At 41.8% G+C, this 22090-nt stretch overlaps 1 protein-coding gene across 1 annotated transcript in view; it reads right to left on the bottom strand.

The window, feature by feature from the left end:
- Nucleotides 1-11397, bottom strand: part of ofcc1 (orofacial cleft 1 candidate 1) — a 181053-nt gene extending 169656 nt beyond the window's left edge. Inside the window, exons 1-2 of the mRNA XM_060824012.1 lie at nt 11344-11397; nt 8426-8689 (exon numbers count right to left, since the gene is read on the bottom strand). Of these exons, the coding sequence (XP_060679995.1) occupies nt 8426-8689; nt 11344-11397 (318 nt within the window). The remainder of the gene's footprint in view (nt 1-8425; nt 8690-11343) is intronic.
- Between the last annotated feature and the right edge of the window lie 10693 nt (nt 11398-22090).

The raw sequence follows: 22090 nt of genomic DNA, 5'->3' as shown, positions 1-22090 counted from the left end.
TGTATGTCATGCTTTTCATCATATTTAAGAATTAATAAACTCAAACTTTCCTTAACTCAATAAAACCGAATTCATTTGTCTCCACTTAAAACATATGGATTGTGGAAAGCTATCCAGATGGGACCTTTTTCAAAGTACCCTTGTTTTGACCAACCAAGGAAGGGATTGACATAAAAGAGGAACCACTTCATCCCTCATTACCTGGAGCATAATCATTTGGGGGTACCCTGTCTGGAACCATAAGAAATGAGGAGCCTTCGCTCAGCGATCAATTATAATAAACACCAATGGAGATGTATTTGTTGCTGCTGGTGCGATTCCTAGAATCATTTCTCGATCAAAGGCCCTAATTAAGTGATGGTATATTGGGGTGAGGATAATGGAGATCATAGAGGAGAAATTGGGTAAACAAGGACAGTGATTCTCAGTAGACATCTCCCATTTTCTCAATGTGGAATCCCTCAATCAGTTCATTAAGTCCTGAAGACTGGAGGCAACCCAACTTGGGTTTACTTGTTGTACATATTTTTACTCAACTTGTTGAGATACCTTATGACCTATGTCTGTAATGACTGCATTCAAAGCACATAGGTAGTAGGACCCCCTCCATCCTGCCTCCCTATCTCCCCACCTCTTTGGTCTTCCTCTTGTAGAAAGTATATTTCCGTAGAAATTCTCATGTGCTGCTGCTGGGGAGATCTAGGTGGAAAAGTAACAGTGCCGATGTGATTAATGAAAAAAGGCTATTTGTGATTTGACAACAGACCTTATAGCTCAGTGGTAGACATTCTAGCACTTCACGACAATAGCCTGCCTTTTGAACCCTGGTGCCCAGAACAGTACCTGGGTCTCTGGATCACTTGCCCAGTGATAGCACCAGTAGATTACTACCACCCACCATTTGCTTGGTGGCACCACTGTGATCACAGTTGCAGCAGTGAATTAAAGCTTTTATATGGTATGAAATTTCCACTTTAGGGTCTCAATTAGTGGCAAGATATGAAGGCTGTCCATGGGCTTTTCTATCACACATTTAATGTGGGAGGAGAAGGGAAGGCAGGAGGATTCCCCATCCGATTAAAGGAAAAGTGAGATAGAACATGAGAAAAAACTAGCACAGAAAATAAAGACAGATAGCAAAGGTTTCTATAAAAATATAAAACAAAAAAGAGTGGCTAAAGTAAACATTGGTCCTTTAAAGAATGAGAAGGGGCATTTAGTCATGGAATATTATGAAATGGCCGAGGCATTGAATAGGTAGTTTGTGTCAGTCGCCCAGTGGAGGACATGAATAACATGCCAGTAATTGACAAAGAGACAAAGGTAGGTGAGGACCTGGAAACAATCATTATCATGGAAGAAGTAGTGTCGGCCAAGCTAACAGAGTCTCCTAGTTCTGATGGAATACATCCCAGGGTACTAAAAGAGATGGCGAGAGAAATAGGAAGTGCACTTGGGATAATGTTCCAAAATTCGCTGGACTCTGAGACAGTTCCAGCAGATTAGAAGACAGCAAATGTGACGCCACTGTTTAAGAAGGGAAGTAGACAAAAGATGGGTAATTATAGACTGGTTAGCTTAACTTCTGTAGTGGGGAAGATGCTTGACTCAATTATCTAGGAAAAAATAGCAAGGCATCTCGACTGAAATTGTTCCATTGCGCTGACGCAGCACGGGTTCATAAAGGGCACATCATGCTTGACTAATCTTTTGTAATTCTATGAAGACATTATGAGCACAGTAGACAACAGGGACCCAGTGGATGTGGTGTATCTAGATTTCCAAAGGGCCTTCAACAAGATGCCACACAAGAGGCTACAGCATAAGATAAAGATGCATTGCATTACAGGTAGAGTATTAGCATGATTAGAGGATTGGTTGAATAACAGGAAGCAAAAAGTGGGGATAAATTCTAGTTGGCAATCAGTAACTAGTGGTGTGCCTCAAGGATCAGTATTGGGATCGCAATTATTTACAAGTTACATAGATGATTAGGAGGTGGAGACCGCATGTAGTGTGATAAAGTTTGCAGATGACACTAAGATGAGTGGCAGAGCAAAGTGTGCAGAGGACTGTGAAACTTTGCAGACGACATAGATACTTTAAGTGAGTGGACAATGGTCTGGCAGACGGAATACAATATTAATAAATGTAAAGTCATCCATAGGTAGGAGTAACAGTAAAAAAGACTATTACTTGAATGATAAAAAGTTGCAGCATGCTGCTATGCAGAGGGACCTCGGTGTCCATGTGCATGAATCACTGAGGGTTGGTCTGCAGGTACAACAGGTAATTAGGAAGACAAATGGAATTTTGTCCTTCATTGCTAAATGGATTGAGTTTAAAAGCAGAGGGGTTATGTTGCAGCTGTATAGGGTGTTGGTGAGGCCACATCTAGAATATTGTATGCAGTTTTGGTCTCCTTACTTCAGAAAGGATGCACTGACGCTATAGGGGGTGCAGAGGAGGTTCACTAAGTTGATTCCAGATTTGAGGGGGTTGGCTTATGAGGAGAGACTGAGTAGACTGGGACTATATTCATTGGAATTCAGACGAATGAGGGGAGAATCTTATGAAAACATAAAATTATGAAGGGAATAGATGAGATGGATGTGGAGAGGATGTTTCTACTGGCAGGTGAAACTAGGACAAGAGGGCATAGCCTCAAAATTAGTGGAAGCAGATTTAGGACTGAATTGAGGAGGAACTTCTTCACCCAGAGGGTTGTGAATTTGTGGAATTCCCTGCCCAGTGAAGTAGTTGTTGCTAATTTAGTAAAATCTTTTTAAAGCTAAGGTAGATATTTTTTGAACAATTAAGGAATTAAGGGTTATGGTGAGAAGGCAGCTAAGTGGAGGTGAGGCCACAAAACAATCAGCCATGATCTTATTAAATGGCAGAGCAGTCTCGAAGGGCCAGGTGGCCTACTCCTGCTCCTAGTTCTTAGGTTCTTATGTTAAGTACACCGCAGAGGGCTCGGTAACATGGTGAAATGAGAACAACCTCTCTCTCAGTGTTGGCAAAACTAAAGAACTTATCATTGACTTCAGAAAGAAGGGAGCAGAACATGCCCCCATCTACATCAACAGAGCTAAGGTTCAGAGGGTCAAGAACATCAAGTTCCTAAGAGTGATGTTACCCAACAGTCTGTCCATGACTTCTCACATAGATGTAATGGTCAAGAAGGCACAACAATGCCTCTTCTTCCTCAGGAAATTTGGCATATCCGTAAGGACTCTCACAACTTCTACAGATGCACCACAGAAAGCACACTATCTGGGTGCATAATGGCCTGTTATAGCAACTGCTCTGCCTAGGACTGTAGGAAACTACAGAACACTGTGTACACAGCCCAGACCATCACGAAAACCAACCTCCCATTCATGGACTCCATTTACATGTTTCGCTGCTGCAGAAAGGCTGCTAACGTCATCAAAAACCCATCACATCTTGGCAATGCTCTACTACAACCTCTGCCATCAGGCAGAAGATACAGAAGCTTGTACGCAGGCACCAACAGGTTCAAGAACAGCGCCTTCCCTGCTGTTATTAGACTGATGAATGTACTCTCTAATTTTAAATAACATTGATCTTGCTAATGTTGGTCCTTGCCTAGTACTCACCCTGTGCAAAGCAATTTGTATGTCTGTGTCTAGTTTTGTTTACCCTATGATGAGTATGTCCTTGCCTGTACTACTCGTAAACAAAGATTTTCACTGTACTTAGGTAAATGTAACAATAAATCAATCAATCAATCAATCACCACCAAACCCACTGGGAAGGAGGGCATTAAATCCCACCCACCCAGAAAAACTAAATTGTCACGACCTATCAGCTTGGAAGTGTGATTCCATCTTTTCTTCCTGGGCCTGCCTGCTAATGTACATGGATTCTGGATTAGTGGTGCTAGAAGAGCACAGCAGTTTAGGCAGCATCTGAGGAGCAGTAAAATCGATGTTTCGGGCAAAATTTCAGGAATAAATTGCTGATGAAAGGCTTTTGCCCGAAACGTCAATTTTACTACTCCTCGGATGCTGCCTGAATTGCTGTGCTCTTCCAGCACCACTAACCCAGAATCTGGTTTCCAGCATCTGCAGTCATTGTTTTTACCTGCTAATGTACATGACAAATCTTTATTAGGATGGCACCGATACACAAGCCTTTATGGTACACAGTTCATCACTGATCAATAGAAGGCATTACATTATGTTAATTTGATTTCTTCTTATTAAAATCTTTAATCTTTATAAGATATAAATTTGATAGATTACATATTTGTTTCAATGATAATTAGCTCATTTAAACTAATTCATATGTTCTCTGTGTAATATTCATATATTAAATATATTGGTATTGATTTAGAATAGTGAATGCTCTATCTTTCATGTGCTAATCATCACGGGGATAGGAACTAAATGGTGTAATGGTTTACAATAGTAGCCTTTCACCCCGTGAATCTCAGTTTTAATTCACATCAGACAACTGAATTAAATGATTCTCAGTTAAACTAATTGAAATCCGCAGTTTTGCCTCATAACACATTTACATTAAGTCCAAAACCAGCCTGGATGAAACTGAAGTTTTACTCTCATGAAATACAGAAGGACTATTGGGTCCACTCAACACTCTGCATTGTTGTACAAACAATGACTGCAGATGCTGGAAACCAGATTCTGGATCAGTGGTGCTGGAAGAGCACAGCAGTTCAGGCAGCATCCAAAGTGCAGCGAAATCGACATTTCAGGCAAGAGCCCTTCATCAGGATTAAAGGCAGTGAGCCTGAAGAGTGGAGAGATAAGCTAGGGGAGGGTGGGGGTGGGGAGAAAGTAGCATAGAGTACAATGGGTGAGTGGGGGAGGGGATGAAGGTGATAGGTCAGGGAGGAGAGAGTGGAGTGGATAGGTGGAAAAGAAGATAGGCAGGTAGGACAAGTCCGGACAAGTCATGGGGGCAGTGCTGAGCTGGAAGTTTGGAACTAGGGTGAGGTGGGGGAAGGGGAAATGAGGAAACTGTTGAAGTCCACATTGATGCCCTGGGGATGAAGTGTTCGGAGGCGGAAGATGAGGCATTCTTCCTCCAGGCGTCTGGTGGTGAGGGAGCGGCGGTGAAGGAGGCCTAGGACCTCCATGTCCTCGGCAGAGTGGGAGGGGGAGTTGAAATGTTGGGCCACGGGGCGGTGTGGTTGATTGGTGCGGGTGTCCTGGAGATGTTCCCTAAAGCGCTCTGCTAGGAGGCGTCCAGTCTCCCCAATGTAGAGGAGACCGCATCGGGAGCAACGGATACAATAAATGATATTAGTGGATGTGCAGGTAAAACTTTGATGGATGTGGAAGGCTCCTTTAGGGCCTTGGATAGTGGTGAGGGAGGAGATGTGGGCAAAGGTTTTACAGTTCCTGCAGTGGCAGGGGAAAGTGCCAGGATGGGAGGGTGGGTTGTAGGGGGGCGTGGACCTGACCAGGTAGTCATGGAGGGAACAGTCTTTGCGGAAGGCGGAAAGGGGTGGGGAGGGAAATATATCCCTGGTGGTGGAGTCTTTTTGGAGGTGGCGGAAATGTCGGCGGGTGGAAGGTGAGCACGAGGGACGTTCTGTCTTTGTTACGATTGGAGGGGTGGGGTCTGAGGGCGGAGGTGCGAGATGCGTTGGAGGGCATCTTTAACCACGTGGGAAGGGAAATTGCGGTCTCTAAAGAAGGAGGCCATCTGGTGTGTTCTATGATGGAACTGGTCCTCCTGGGAGCAGATACGGTGGGGACGGAGGAATTGGGCATACGGGATGGCATTTTTGCAAGAGGTAGGGTGGGAAGAGGTGTAATCCAGGTAGCTGTGGGAGTCGGTGGGTTTGTAAAAAATGTCAGTGTCAAGTCGGTCATCATTAATGGAGATGGAGAGGTCCAGGAAGGGGAGGGATGTGTCAGAGATGGTCCAGGTAAATTTAAGGTCAGGGTGGAATGTGTTGGTGAAGTTGATGAATTGCTCAACCTCCTCGCGGGAGCACGAGGTGGCACCAATGCAGTCATCAATGTAGCGGAGGAAGAGGTGGGGAGTGGTGCTGGTGTAATTATGGAAGATCAACTGTTCTAGAACAGATTCTTCTCATCTCTATCCAGATTCCCCACATCCCATCCTTCTTTCAACTTTCATTATCTCACCTGACAAATTCTTGGAGGTTGCCCTAATCTAATAAATGGGCATCACTTAGGCTCTATCAACAAGAAGGAGCAGAGATAAGTGATATCAGATTCTCCATTAAACAAAAAAATGAACTGAAAAATGTTAGCTCTGCTTTCTCTCCACAGATGTTGCCAGACCTGCTGAGTTTTTCCAGCAGTTTCTGTTTTTGTATCAGATTCTTTTTGTTCAGCTTTCCTATTACAGTTTTCAAAGATGCCAGTAACACTAGATATTTGGATCCATGTAAATGAAGACTGAAGTACATCAATGCCCTAGTTTGCACATGATTTCCCACATGGCTGCCCAGAAACAATGGCTGCCAAGGGTTGCTGGGAACATTGCCACTTGAATATGCAGATTATAAGAGTTTTAGAAGAGGAAAGGACTGAAAATTTAAAAACTATTTTTTCCTATTATTTTAGTTGGCTCATGACACCAATAGCCATTTTCAGTCAATTGCATCAGCATTGCTATTTTTCCAGTTAGAACCCTAATAACAGCACACAGGAATCCCTATATATATATTCTCCAGAAAAGGAAGACCAGGGCAGTGGGGAGTAGAGGGAACTACCACCTACCTTAGGGTACACAGTTCTGTTTTGAATGCATCCAATAAGTATGAAAGACTTGGCTTAAAATATAAATTTTCACAACTTTGGTACATTGCGAAGTGCTTCATAGCCAATGAAGTATTTCTTAAGTGCAGATATTGCTGGAACATTGAAAAAGTGTGCACAGTAGCCTCTTACAAACAACTATTTTAACTGAGCAGATTATTTATTTTGTTTAGCGATGATGACTGAGTGATAAACGTTAGTTAGGACAATATTTTCATTCAACAAAATAGCAATGCAAGATCTTTGTACCTGAGGGGGTGAGAATCCAGCATTTCTTCAATACCACACTGGAACGTCAGCATTGTATAATTGCTTTAAGAGGTTGCTTATCGAAGTAACCATGTTAATAAGCCAAGTACCAGGATGAAAGCACATAAAAAACCACTCTGTACAGAAGTCCAATGCAGCAAAAGCAAACAATATAGCCTAGGTACATGCATAGTTATCTGGAACTGTTAGCTGTAATATGAGCTGTTAAATAAATTTGAATGAGATTTACAAGTAAACAGAATTCATTTTCCTTAATCTCTGTTACTTACAAATAACAAATAGAAGTACAAATCAGTTGAGATTTTGTACTCAAGACTCCGGGGTGACAACTCAAAGAAACATATGTACCCCAATTTGTGAATGCTGCACACCAGATTCACAAGAGAGGCTATGGCAAAATTGTGTTACATGACACAAGGTGATTTGCAGATAAACTCCTTCACAAGCATGACCAGGCCAGTGAGTGATTTAATTCCATCGCTTTATAACCATTCCAAGCTGCCACTCAGGAAAGTAATAACACAAGCTATAGACGAATTCAGCACCACACAAAACCTATATTGTTCACACAAACAACTTCAGCTTCTTCACATTGATCAGAGCAATTTGCTACAGTGAAGCACCCTCTTGGTGGATTATTTTGCAAAGGAAACAATGAACTGCTCTATTAAAATCCCTCATTATTTTGGACATCTCTGTTAGGTCACAAGTTTTCCCAACTCTTTATACTAAATCCTTTATTTATTCAGATTAACTCAACTAATGTAAGTTCATAGTGGGAGGTATGTTTAATCTCAGGGAGAAATGGACCAGAATGATAGGCTCAACACTCTATAAAGTGTATCTATACAACATCTGCCCCAAATTTGTTTTGCCAATACCTTTCTATTTGGGCACTCCAAGGATAAAGTTAGAAGCTGAAAATCCCCACTCCTGCCTTAATAACATCATACTGATAATTGGACCAAGCTCCAAAGTAGCTCATGCTCAGATCCCGACATGTTTTTTTTGGGGGGGGGGATTCATTGGGATTCCTGCAGCAGAGCTGTGGGAATACACAACCTGACACAACTACTGTATGCTCCATTTTCCCTTTGTTCTCCCTGGAGGACTAAGAAACAATAAAGAGGGAACTTAATATTGGTCTGCCTTATACAACTCCCGCTTTACAGCAAACTCTGATGGCACACAGGCCATATCAATTGAGCAATGGAAGTGAAATGTTACCACACGCTATAAGGAATAACGTACTATGATGACAGCAACTGAAGCACATCAGTTGTTAGACATGTGAATATGTCAGTGTTATGCTTGCTACTGAGATGGAACTCCAAAGAATTTCAATTACCATTTTCATAATGCTGTACCTGAAAATAGAGGTTACTCAGCCAGTGATCTATATCTGATGATATAAGGTCTTCAATTTTTCGGAATTCATCGATTTTGGAGTCCCTGTGTCCCCTTAAAAGGGGACATTTGTATTTTCCTTGCAAAATCTCCAACTGGCTGTTGCAGATGGGAAACGCACCCCATCCCACTGGCTGTTCAATACTTGTACTAATTCCGTGGAGCAGAAAGAGCTCAAAGACTAGGACCATTCCTGGTTGAAGATCATTTTGAGAAGGTAAAACCTAAAGTGAGAGATAAGAACATTACACAGTTACTGATCTTCACCCTTCAATTTCCATTAAAATTCTTCCTGAAATAAGTACAATAGGCTAAAAGCATTTCTTCCGTACTGTGCCATTCTCTAATTTGAAGATGGGTAGAACTTCAGAACAGATCAAGATGGGGCTTCACTTCTGTGAAACTGGTGAACATAAACTGTGCAATTCATCTGTGGTGGATATTTCCACTGATCCTTTTGTCATTTCCCTTTCTATTTCCTCCTTTCATTTCAGATTACCCTCTTAGGTTGGTGGTCTTGGATGATTTATTTTCCAGATGTTGTTAACACCAACATCTTGATTGCCACGGCAAAATGCACTGTTCTCCGGTGCAGGAAGGCAATATTTGATTTGATTTATTTGTTTTCATATGTATCTTGTTACAATATACAATGAAAAGTGTATGCCCCAGCTCAGCTCTACTCTCCTTCCTGTACAACTAGGGCAAGGCTAGTAAACCTGTTCCCATCAATCACCTGCCTACTTCTCCTCAAACAACTACCCCTAGAAGAAACAATACAATATTGTTACATTTATATAGCAAATTTTATACACTTCACTGTACTTCACTAGAGCATAAATCAAAAAAACCTGACACTGAGTCACAAAATGATATGTTTGTGCACAATGTCCAAAGAAGCAGGTTTTAAAGAGTACTTTAAATGTAGAGAGGCATTGGGTCTTAGGGAGGGAGGTTTTGAATGACTGAGCAGGCCCCTTGGGCTGAATGGCCTCATACTGCTCCCAAGTCTTATGGTCTTATGTTTTCTCTTCAATTGGTAAACATTAATCTATTGGGGCAGATTTTCCAGTCATTGTAAAGCTTGCCTGAAATCAATGGAAGATATATCTGGCGTGTACAAAGAGTAGATTACTCCCATCAACTGATTATTGAAAATTATTCCATTGACTGACTTTTCCTGAATTGATACCAATGGGAGCAGCACCACCTTCAAGCTATCCTCAGAGTTACATACCATGTATGTAACTTGGAAATATATTGCCTGTCTTTGAGTGTTGCAATGTCAGTCCTGGAATTCCTTATTTACCAGCACTGTGAGTGTACCTAAACACACAGTGCAAGAAGCATCACCTTCTCAAGGGCAGCTAATGCTGGCAATAAATGCCATCCTTGCTTGAGACACCCACATGTTAAATTCTTTATTCACTTTGTCAAATGAATATCAAAAAAGTTATCTGCTCTCATATGTCAAAAATGCACTGCACATTCTAAAGTGTGCAGAAAATTTTGAGACATTAAGAAAAAAGCTTTTGGAAAGTATTGGTCTTGTTACATTGTGGGAATGAGTACCTGAGGAGATATTAATCAGATCGTGATGATGCAGTTTTCCAAACAATTTTCAAAGGGAGAAACAGCGGGCATAACATATAACAACAAGGAAATGAACTGTATTATTCATACACAACTGTCTAAAGGCACTATACAACTGCTGGACCATATTTCAAATCTAAAGATATGTTCATATATGTTTTGCCTTTTTTAAAACGAAACACCAATTTTTTAACTTCTTTTTTCTCTTTTTCAGATATAATACAGTCCTGTCTGTTGCATTTTTGTGTTATTTGTAGCTGGGAAAGCATGCAGGCCAGTATTGAGATGTCTGTAGAAATGCCATTACATATTTCACTGCATTTGTATTTCATTTTATTCATAATAAAAAAAATACTGTGCCCTTATAATAATGAATAATAGGTCTTGAGTGATTTATAGACAAGGATTAAATGTCAAGTTTGAAAAGTTGCTGTTTAAATCATGGTGGACCCCCTAGGGTGAATCATATGCAGGGTATGAACACAATCTGATCCTTGGCATTTGTTCAGACCCCATATATAAATATAAAATAAATTATTGGATATTTATATTCGAAGTGTAGCAGTACTTATATTTGTAATTGGTAAAAAATAAACTAAATTAAATGTAAGGTTCAAACAGATCAAAAGCATGGGCTTCGAAATTACATGCTTCAATTATCAAAATTACATAGCTGACAATTTACAGCACAGTAACAGGCCATTCCGCCCAATTCGTCTGCGCAGGTGTTGTGCTTCATATTAAGCCTTCACCTACTCTATTTCCTTGAATCCTCTCCACAGATCCTGCTATTCCTTTTCCTCTCCTGTTTTGGTCTGACACAACTTCAGTGTAACATTTCCTAAAACAGCAATCCTACACAAACATTTCATGTACTCATTTGATGGCATCACTCAGTGTGACTTCCAACCTAATGTTCAAAATTTACTTAAAACAAGGTAAATCAATACTCACATTTAGCATGAGAATCATCTTGGTACCTTTCTGATAAACCTTTACAACATCCTAATTCAACATTGTGAAACACTGCAGTTCAATGTTTATAATAAAATAAAAATTATTCAACTGGCAAGCAGTTTCCTCACACTTGAACATCATGTTTCTGAAATTGTTTGAATGGGAAACTGAACAGAATCTCTCTACTTTCTTGAGGGCTTCTCAAGCGTCCCATTAAATAAGAGTCAACAGACTCCAGTTTTAATGTGGAGCACACAATACTGTAGAAAATAATGAAAATATATCTCCAATGGTCACTGTGAGGTTGCTGAGCACTTTGGAAACTGACCCATTTTCCACCTTCCATATACGGGAGCTCATCCAAAACTCTCAAAGGGATCATGCCGTAACGCTGAGTGAAATAGGGGTCGATAGGAATGGTGAGGGCAGTAACAAATTAAAAATACTATATATGAATGCACGAAGTATTAGAAATAAGATGGATGAGCTTGAGGCTCTTTTGGAAATTGGCAGCTACAATATTGTGGGGATAACTGAGACATGGCTTCAAGTGGACAGGGCCTGGGAAATGAATATTCAAGGCTATACATGCTATCGTAAGGACAGACTGACGGGCACAGGGGGTGGGGTGGCCCTATTGGTAAGGGATGATATTGAGTCCCTTGCATGGGGGGACCTAGAATCAAGGGATATAGAGTCAGTATGGATAGAGCTGAGAAATTCTAAGGGTAGAAAGACCCCCTTGGGAGTTATCTACAGGCCCCCAAACAGTAGTATGGATGTAGGGTGTAAGTTGAATAAGAATCTGAAATTGGCCTGTTGCAAAGATGTTACTGCAGTTGTTAAGGGGGATTTTAACATGCAGGTAGACTGGGAGAATCAGGATGGTACTGGACCTCAAGAAAGAGACTTTGTGGAGTGCTTCCGAGATGGATTCTGAGAACAGTTGGTGCTGGAGCCTACCAGGGAGAAGGCAATTCTGGATCTGGTATGGTGCAACGAACCAGAATTGATCAGGGACCTCAAACTGAAGGAGCCATTAGGACATAGTGACCATAATACAATAAGCTTCAATCTGCAATTTGAAAGGGAGGGGGTACAATCGGGTAGTGACAATATTTCAGTTGAATAACGGGAACCATGGAGCTATGAGAGAGGAGCTGGCCAAAGTTCAATGGTGCAATACCTTAGCAGGGATGACAGTGGAGGAACAATGGCAGATATTTCTGGGGTATAATGCAGAAGATGCAGGATCAGTTCATTCCAAAAAGGAAGAAAGATCCTATGAGGTGGTAGGGGTGGCCGTGGCTGATGAGGGAAGTTAAGAAACATATAAAGTCAAAAGAGAAAAAGTATAACATGGCAAAGATGAGTGGGAAAACAGAGGACTGGGAAGCTTTTAAAGAACAACAGAGGATTACTAAGAAGGAAATACGCAGAGAAAAAATGAGGTACGAAGGTAAACTGGCCAAAAATATAAAGGAGGATAGTAAAAGCTTTTTTAGGTATGTGAAAGGGGAAAAAGTGGTTAAGACTAAAATTGGGCCCTTGAAGACAGAAACAGGGGAAGATATTACGGGAACAAAGAAATGGCAGAAGAATTGAATTGGTACTTCAGATCTGTGTTCACTGGGGAAGACACAAGCAATCTCCCTGAGGTAACAGTGGCTGAAGGACCTGAACTGAAGGGAATTTATATTTGCCGGGAATTGGTGTTGGAGAGACTGTTAGGTCGGAAGGCTGATAAGTCCTTGGGGCCTGATGGTCTACATCCCAGGGTACTGAAGGAGGTGGCTCTAGAAATCATGGATGCGTTGGTGGTTATTTTCCAGAGTTCGATAGATTCAGGATCAGTTCCTGCGGATTGGAGGGTGGCTAATGTTGTACCACTTTTTAAGAAAGGAGCGAGAGAGAAAGCAGGAAATTATAGACCAGTTAGTCTGACCTCAGTGATGGGAAAGATGCTGGAGTCAATTATAAAGGATGAAATTACAACACATCTGGATAGCAGTAACAGGATAGGTCAGAGTCAGCATGGATTTATGAAGGGGAAATTATGCTTGACTAATCTTCTGGAATTTTTTGAGGATGTAACTCTGAAGATGGACGAGGGAGATCCAGTAGATGTAGTGTACCTGGACTTTCAGAAAGCCTTTGATAAAGTCCCACATGGGAGGTTAGTGAGCAAAATTAGGGCGCATGGTATTGGGGGCAAAGTACTGACTTGGATTGAAAATTGGTTGACTGACAGGAAACAAAGAGTAGTGATAAACGGCTCCCTTTCGGAATGGCAGGCGGTGACCAGTCGGGTACCACAGGGATCAGTGCTGGGACCGCAGCTTTTTACAATATATATTAACGATAAAGAAGATGGTATTAATAGTAACATTAGCAAATTTGTTGATGATACAAAGCTGGGTGGCAGGGTGAAATGTGAGGAGGATGTTAGGAGAGTACAGGGTGACCTGGACAGGTTAGGTGAGTGGACAGATGCATGGCAGATGCAGTTTAATGTGGATAAATGTATTTGGTGGCAAGAACAGGAAGACAGATTACTACCTAAATGGAGTCAAGTTAGATAAAGGGGCTGTACAATCTGGGTGTTCTTGTACACCAGTCAATGAAGGCAAGCATGCAGGTACAGCAGGTAGTGAAGAAAGCTAATAGCATGCTGGTCTTCATAACAAGAGGGACTGAGTGTAGAAGCAAAGAGGTTCTTCTGCAGCTGTACAGGGCCCTGGTGAGATTGCACCTGGAATATTGTGTGCAGTTCTGGTCTCCAAATTTGAGGAAAGACATTCTGGCTATTGAGGGAGTGTAGCATAGGTTCATGAGGTCAATTCCTGGAATGGCGGGACTATCTTATGTTGAAAGGTTGGAATGACTGGGCTTGTATACCCTTGAGTTTAGAAGACTGAGAAGGGATCTGATTGAGACATATAATATTATGAAAGGATTGGGACACTCTGGAGGCAGGAAACATATTTCTGCTGATGGGTGAATCTCGAGCCAGAGGATACACCTTAAAAATAAGGGGTAGGCCATTTAGGACAGAAATTAGGAGAAACTTCTTCACCCAGAGAGTGATGGGTGTGTGGGATGCTCTGCCCCAGAAGGTAGTGGAGGCCCAGTCGCTGTATTCATTAAAGAAAGAGTTGGATAGAGCTCTCAAGGATAGTGGAATCAAGGGTTATGGAGATAAGGCAGGAACAGGATACTGATTGAGGATGATCAGCCATGATCATAATGAATGGTGGTGCAGGCTCGAAGGGCAGAATGGCCTACTCCTGCATCTGTTGTCTCTGTTTCCTAAGTTCCAACAAGTGTTTATCCATCAATTCCGTGCTTGCTGGTTTCATTGGCTCCTGTACTGGCAAAGCCCCATTTTAAAATTCTCACTCTTGTTTTCAAACGCTTCCATGTCCCATTCTTATCTCTTTAACTTCCTGCAGCCCAGCACCATCCAATAGCTCTGAGTTCCTCCAATTCAGCCCTCTTGCATGTCCTGTATCCAAATCACTTCAGCATGGATGGACATGCCTTGAGCTGCCTAGATGCAAAGGTCTGGGATTTGTTCCCCCGGAATTTCCTGGCTTCTTCCCTCTCTTCCTTTAAAATGATCCTCAGAACATTGACCAAGCTTTGAAGCAAAAGCCTTAGTATTTCCTTATGTGACTCAGTGTCAAACCCTGTTTGATAACGCTCCTGTGAAGCATGTTGAGACATTTAATTATATTGCAGCTGCTATATAAATGTAAGTTGCTGTCAGTGGCAGTATGCATGATGATGATGTGGTCACGCACAGACCAATTAGGTAAATTTGCCTGAAACAGGCCTCCAACCTGCACATGTGTTAGGTTGCATGCTTAAACTAAATGAGCCAAACCAAAATGATGCATTCATAGGTCTGGTATAAAATCAACATTTCAATGGCGCGGGTCATATTGGACCATTTGATACCTGTTTTTTTTCCCCTGTAACATTCAATTTTGGGATCATTATACAATTTCTCAACAGGAGGTATTTTCATCTTTGAAATTACAATTTCATGCCACAAAGCCACAAGAAATCTTGGTTTTCTGGTAGCAAATCATTAGTAGTCTATAATTTACTTCCAGCTTTGTAACAGGGTATGATCTGCTTTCAAGGTTAATGTGCACTTATAAGCAAGTATGGATCCATCAACCAAGGGAGGCCAATCAGCCTCCATTAGTCCAACATGACAGCTTTTCCATGGATAACTATATTGCTGAATGAAGTTATAAAGAAACATATTCCACAATAGCATCCACCCTGAAAATCTGGTTGGAACACAGATACATTGTGAGCAGGTTCATACTGCTCCTGTGACATCATACCCAAATTAACTAACTACTGCCAAAAAGAACTTCACCATCACTCTGGACTGACATTTTGTCTTGCAAGTGGGTCACAGAATTGTTTCCAGATCACAAATCCCCTTCGCAGGGGAAAACAGTCATTCATTGGAATTTGACTATGGAAACACCTTAGTCGGCACGGAGACAAATTTCCTGTCTGATGAAGCTTGTGGGCAGCTTCTCAAAACTGAAGCAGCAATCAGAGGTCTTCCAGCTTGTGAGGAGACATCAGTTACAGGAAAGGATTAGTAACTGAGAGCATGCTTCAATATAAAATGCCCTTCAGCCAACTAGGTCAAAAATGTTAAAAACCATAGAGTCATAGCGATGTGCAGCAAGGAAATAGATTCTTCAGTCCAACTTCTCCCCGCTAACCAGATATCCTAACCTAATCCTATCCTAACCATTTGCTAGCACCTGGCCCATATCCCTCCAAACCCTTCCTATTCAGATACCCATCCAGATGCCTTTTAAATGCTGCAATTATACCAGCCTCCACCACTTACCTCTGGCAGCTCATTCCAAACATGTACCACCCTCTGAGTGAAAAGATTGCCCCTCAGGTCTCTTTTATATCTTTCCCCTCTCACCCTAAACCTATGCCCTCTAGTTCTGGACTCCCCCACCCCAGGGAAAAGACTTTCTCTACGTATCCTATCCATGCCGCTCATGATATTATAAACCGCTATAAGGTTACCCCTCAGCCTCCAGGGAAAACAATCCCAGCCTATTCAACCTCTCCCTATAGCTCAAATCCTCCAACCATGGCAATATCCTTGTAAATGTTTTCTGAACACTTTCAAGTTTCACAACATTGATCCGATTGGAAGGAGACCAGAATTGCACGCAATATTCCAAAAGTGGCCTAACCAACATCCTGTACATCACAATTTGACCTCCCAACTCCTGTACTCAATACTCTGATCAATAAATGAAAGTATACCAAACGCCTTCTTCACTATCATATCTAACTGCAACTCTACTTTCAAGGAGCTATGAACTTGTACGCCAAGGTCTTTTTATTCAGCAACACACCCTAAGACCTTACCATTAAGAGTATAAGTCCTACTAAGATTTGCTTTCCCAAAATGCAGCACCTCGCATTTCTCTAAATGAAACTCCACCTGCCACTCCTCAGCCCATTGGTCCATCTGATCAAGATCTCGTTGTAATCTGAGGTAACCTTCTTCGCTGTCCACCACACCCTCAATTTTGGTGTCATCAGCAAACTTATTAACTATACCTCCCATGTCCACATCCAAATCATTTATATAAATAACGAAAAGTAGTGGATCCAGCACCGATCCTTGTGGCACTCCACTGGTCACAGGCCTCTAATATGAAAAACAAACCTCTATCACCACCCTCTGTCTTCTACCTTCGAGCCAGTTCTGTATCCAAATGGCTAGTTCTCCTTGTACTCCATGAGATCTTAGCTTGCTCAGGAGTCTCCCATGGAGAACCTTGTCGAATGCCTTATTGAAGTCCATTTAGATCGTGTCCACCGCTCAGCCCTCATTAATTCTCTTTGTTACTTCTTCAAAGGAATAAACAGGCATTCCACTCAATGATGGGGAATGGGAACAGGGGCTGGGGAGGTGGCTGGGAGTGAGGTGAGGGGTTCTACCTGTACAGATCAACCTTTGGTTGTATCTGCATCCTGGCATGCAGAGTTTGCTTGTCCTCTCCAGTTTCCCACCAATCCAGATACTTTAATTATCCCTTATTCCATTGGGAAACTGCAGGCCAGCAGAGAGCTGCCAGTCAGCCACATTTAACGATTATCAACAGAGTTCTTACTAGGCCTAACTGGCTGGCTGCCTGGTGCTGAACCTACCCTTCCTATAAAAAGGTTGCCTCTAGTTCCACAACATATTCTTGCTTCTCTCATTCTTCAATGATAAAAATTAAAAGGAACCAAAAAGGAATCACTGGAACCTAAGTCGCCTGGACCTGATGGGTTGCAACCAAGAATTCAAAAAGAAGGAGATACCAAGGCAGTTGGTGCACCAGATCACATGATCCTGAGATGGCAGGAGCGAGTGAGATTAAAGCCTGTGAGGACATCACCAAACACATGTTGACATTGGGAAACCTGCAACCGATGTTCTTTTTAAGGGCCTCATAATGGGTCTAGGACAATCATTGAAAAAATACAGGTCATTTGCACATGCATTATAATTCTACAGTATTAGTAAATGAGCCACCACCACTTAAACTCATTTATTATCAATACACTCTCAACTTCTGGACTTAACAATAAAATCTAAAGTGCCACAGACATAAAAAATCAAAATTGGTGTTAATATTAAACTGTATTGAAAACACCAAGTACATGTAACAGGTGAATCTGTTCCTGGGTGCCCTCTTGCACTGGATCCCCTCGTTGTATCAATGGTCACCACAAACATTAATAAAGGCACCAATTTTGCTATTTTTGGTCAGAAAGATGCAAGAGTAACTGTTACAATTCTCTTGCTTATTTCTGGGTTGTAAGCATTACTGACAAGGTCAGCATTTCCGCTAATCCCTAATTGCCCTTGAGATGATATTAGTGAATCACTTCAGTCTCTGTGGTGTTGGTATTTCTCCCAACACTTTTAGAAAGGGAGTTCAAGGACTTTGGCCCAGTGACTGGAAATAGATTCTTACCCTTTTACTTCGTATGGAGATTGGACGAAGCTCACAGGTGGCTGTGGTCCCAGATGCCTGCTATCCTCCTATAGGTGGCTCACATTAAGCTTTGATGTGTTTCTTCAGTGCAACTTGTAAATGATACACAGGGCTGCTACAATGCCCAGTAGTGGTGGAAGAAGTGCAGGTCAAGCAGGTTTTGTTGTCCTGGATGAGTTTGAACTTCTTATGAGTTTTGTTGGATCTGCATTCATAGCAGCAAGTCCCAAGCATTCAATGCACTCGTGATTTTTGCTAAGCGGATGATGAAAAGGCTTCAGGGAGTCAAGAGGTGAATGGCTCACTGTAGAATTCACAGGCTCTAACATGCTCTTGTAATGACAGTATTTATATGGTTGGTTCAGATAAATCTAAGATGATTTCAGGATGTTTATGGTAGTGATGGGATGGGGGAGTGTTCAGTGATGGCAGCATTAGATTACAGTAAGAATATTGAAGGAATAAAACTTGAAATTCAATTAAGCTCAGAAGTTAAAAGTACTACATTTGGGGGAAAATGAGCACCAAAAAATGGAAATTGTTGATTGTTTAGGGACGCAACACAGGAAATGATTAAAACAGTTTGCCTTAAGAAATAAGTTTTATTATCAATTCTGACCTCTGACAAAAGCAACAATTCATTAAAGTTAGATTATCAATGTGACAGGAAAAGGATCCAATCTGACATTATTTTGAATATATTTACAATAGTGAATTAATTAAATGTTCCATTTTGATTACATTAGGAGTATTACTCTGGAGCTTGTTTCCAGGATGTGGTTAAAACAATTAAAATGCCTACATTTAATTAAATCCTCAGCAAATTATTTCAACATGCACAGCTCACCGTTATCAGAAACTGAACTAAATACATATGATGCTTAGCACGTTACCGGAAGCAGTGACAATATCCTCTGCAACAGCAACCTCGATTTTATGTTCAACAATGACACCATAGTGCACTGCAAACCATTAAAATCTTCCTTTTTTCCCCGTGGGAATGTGCTCCCCTTGCCAGCCAGTTCATTACACACCTCAACTTTAGCTGATTACAAAAGACTAGGTCTGGCTTATCTCAAACGTAGAGCAGCATCATTCACCATAGAAAGTCTTTGGCCCATCATCCCCGGGCTAGCTCTATGAAAGAGTTTCTAATTAGTTCAATTCCTAACTCCTTCTCCATAGTGCTGCATAGTTTTTTTTTCTTCAAATATACATCCAATTCCTTTTTGGAATTTACAATCAAGTCTTCTTCCAATGCTCTTTGACAGTATTTTACAGATCATATCTACGGTCTACATAAAAATGTTTTTCTATGTTTCGTCTTGGGTTCTTTTATGACTGTAAATCTGCATCCTATAGTTACTGACCTGCCCGCCAGTATAAAAATCCCTCAATTTTAAGTACTTCTATTAAATTTCCCTTTAATTATTTCTGCTATGAAAAGAACAATCCCAGCCTCTCAGAATCTTTCTACTTTCTTCACATAATTGCAATCTGTCTTCTCTACCACCAATCTAGTAGTCCTGACTCCAGCTACCCACATCGATAGTGAAAATCTGGTCCCATGCTTTTAACATTCCTGTTTTTTTTTAAACAATGTTACCAATGTTCCCTGTCACTTTTAGTAACTTGTGCACATCGACCTCTGTCTCTCTGTTCCTGGACCCCATTTAATATGGTACAATTTAGTCTACATTGCCTTTCCTCGTTAATCTCACACACTTGACAATGTAGCTGAAGATTCTCACCTGAAACTCAATCTTGAGTTGGCACATTCATAGATCATAAAGAAAGGCTTCCTATACAAATGTTACTGATTCATTAGAAAAGACATAAGGAAGTGGAAGTGCAAATTACCCAGAGGAAAATCAAACTTGAATGAACCATTTAGAGATCCCAAAGGGGAGAAATAAATGTCATTCTAAGATAAATATTTCAGTATGCATTTAAATATTTTTTATGAAAACTGCACGACTTTGTATAAATGCAAATCTAAGGTACTGCTCACAGTGAATTGGATATTCTATAAAGAGACGAGTCTCATCAAATAGTATTACCATGGATACTAATTTGTTAGCATTGCAAGCCTGATGTTCTGGGATAGAGACTTTTTGTTCAGGCTGCATTTAGACAGTAATTCTAGGAGCTAAGTTCTTAGAGGAGGTTCCCATTGTTCTGGGAACAGTGAAATTTGGGAGATATTGAACAAAGGCCCTGGGATCTGGAAGAATTGAAGATAAAACTTCCTGGAGGCATTAGAAGTGCAGTCTAAGGATGGATGAAAAGAGTCCTGTGTTTAACAGCCTTTTACCTCTTTCCATCAAGAACGTCAGGGAGTTCAGTACAAGTAATAAAAAAGACCCAAGAAAAGAGTCTCTCAAACGTGTGAAGTTCAGACCTCCACCACAGAGAAAAACAGTGCAGCTGATCAACTGGAATTGGTTCAGGGCAATCTACACCAAATCCATAATGTTCAATATACTCAAAGGAAGGCCCAAGGTGCCACAGGTACTGAACTCTCTTGAACACCTATAACACCATGAACTTCCATATGAGCATAGCAATCACACACACTGGGCGCTTTTGTCATGACGAGATGCACAGAAGGTGCTGAAGTCACTTACTGGTTACACTTGAACAATTAGGTATCCACCACATTTTTACCCATTGACAGTCACCGTTGGTTGTCATAGTTCACTTTATGCCAATTAATAAGTTTTCCAACTTTTTTTTCAACCATTTGAGATTAGAGTTTTGACTTGAATTGAATTGAATTAACTTTATTGTCACATGTACTCTGTTGGGTACAGTGAAAAGTTCATAAGTTGTCATTTACAGAGCCACCTTAAGTATAACAGTACTTGGTACAATCCTTAGCTACAGAATAGAGAAGGTATTCAAAGACAAAGAAGGGGAGGCTCTGTTCTCCATCCTGTCTCCGGTGCTGTTGTGTGTTCTCCCTGCACAGAGGAGTCAGGTTGTTACAATCCATATGTGCAACCCACACATCACAGCAGCTGATGTCCTGATCTTCCTGGGAAAGTATGTGCAGGTGGAAGGAGACAGCATTGATGTTGTGGACCCGATCAAAATCTGGACCATCAAATGGCAGGTCAAGGTGACTCTGAGGGTGGATGCCAGTGGGAACGTCCTCCACCCATCCTCCAGCTTCACAACTGGAGGGACTACCTAACATATTCAGGGCAGCCTATGTGGAGCAAATGTGCAGGGCACATTGCAGCAGAATGTAAGGTGAACAGCTGTAGGAATTGCAAACAGGAAGGTCACCTGACCAACGACTATAAGGAGTCCGAGAGCTGGAACCTGTGTGGAGAAGCAGGCCACATGTACAAGGCCTGCCAATAGGAGGGAGAGGGGGGAAAGTGGCACATAAACTCAGATGGCCATAGGTGGCAATGTGAGCCATGGACCACCAAAGATCAGCAAGGTACCACCATCCAGCAGGGGAACTGAGCCAGGCAACACCCAGAAGGAGGGATGGACTGGAATGGAGCAGCCAGCATGGAGGTATAGCAGCTGACCCCAGCTCCAGCTGGACAGACGGAAGCAATGGAGATGATGATGATGGTGGAGATAAAGATGGTGGAGATGGAGATGGTGGAGATGGAGGAGGAGGAGATGATTCTGGTGAAAAACAGGAAAAGGAGAACCTGCCAAGCCCCCAAGGCCTCACAGCAAAGGGGAAAATGACAGCCGCATGGGGAGGACATGGGCAGCTCCTCAGATGGTGAAGACAGGCAGAAGGGTGGTCATCACCAGAAGAAGAGGCAGAGCGCCATACGGGAAAAGGAGGGAAGTTTCCCCAACCGAGAAACAACAGACCTTCCAAGAGGACTGGTAAAGCCCAGCCCCAACTGATGAGAACCAGGGGGTACCCACTGCCCCACAGCTCCAGGTAACTGAGAACCACGATCCTCTAGCAACCCCTCTGTCATACACAGAACTGGACTGTGTGGACCCTGGTCTCAGCCCAATGACAACAGAGCAAGGAAGTGACCC

Source organism: Hemiscyllium ocellatum, chromosome 4, assembly GCF_020745735.1.
Source record: "Hemiscyllium ocellatum isolate sHemOce1 chromosome 4, sHemOce1.pat.X.cur, whole genome shotgun sequence".
In the NCBI taxonomy this organism is placed as follows: domain Eukaryota; kingdom Metazoa; phylum Chordata; class Chondrichthyes; order Orectolobiformes; family Hemiscylliidae; genus Hemiscyllium; species Hemiscyllium ocellatum.
The sequence above is the reverse complement of the archived record's forward strand: the minus strand, read 5'-3'. Positions and strand labels throughout refer to the sequence as shown.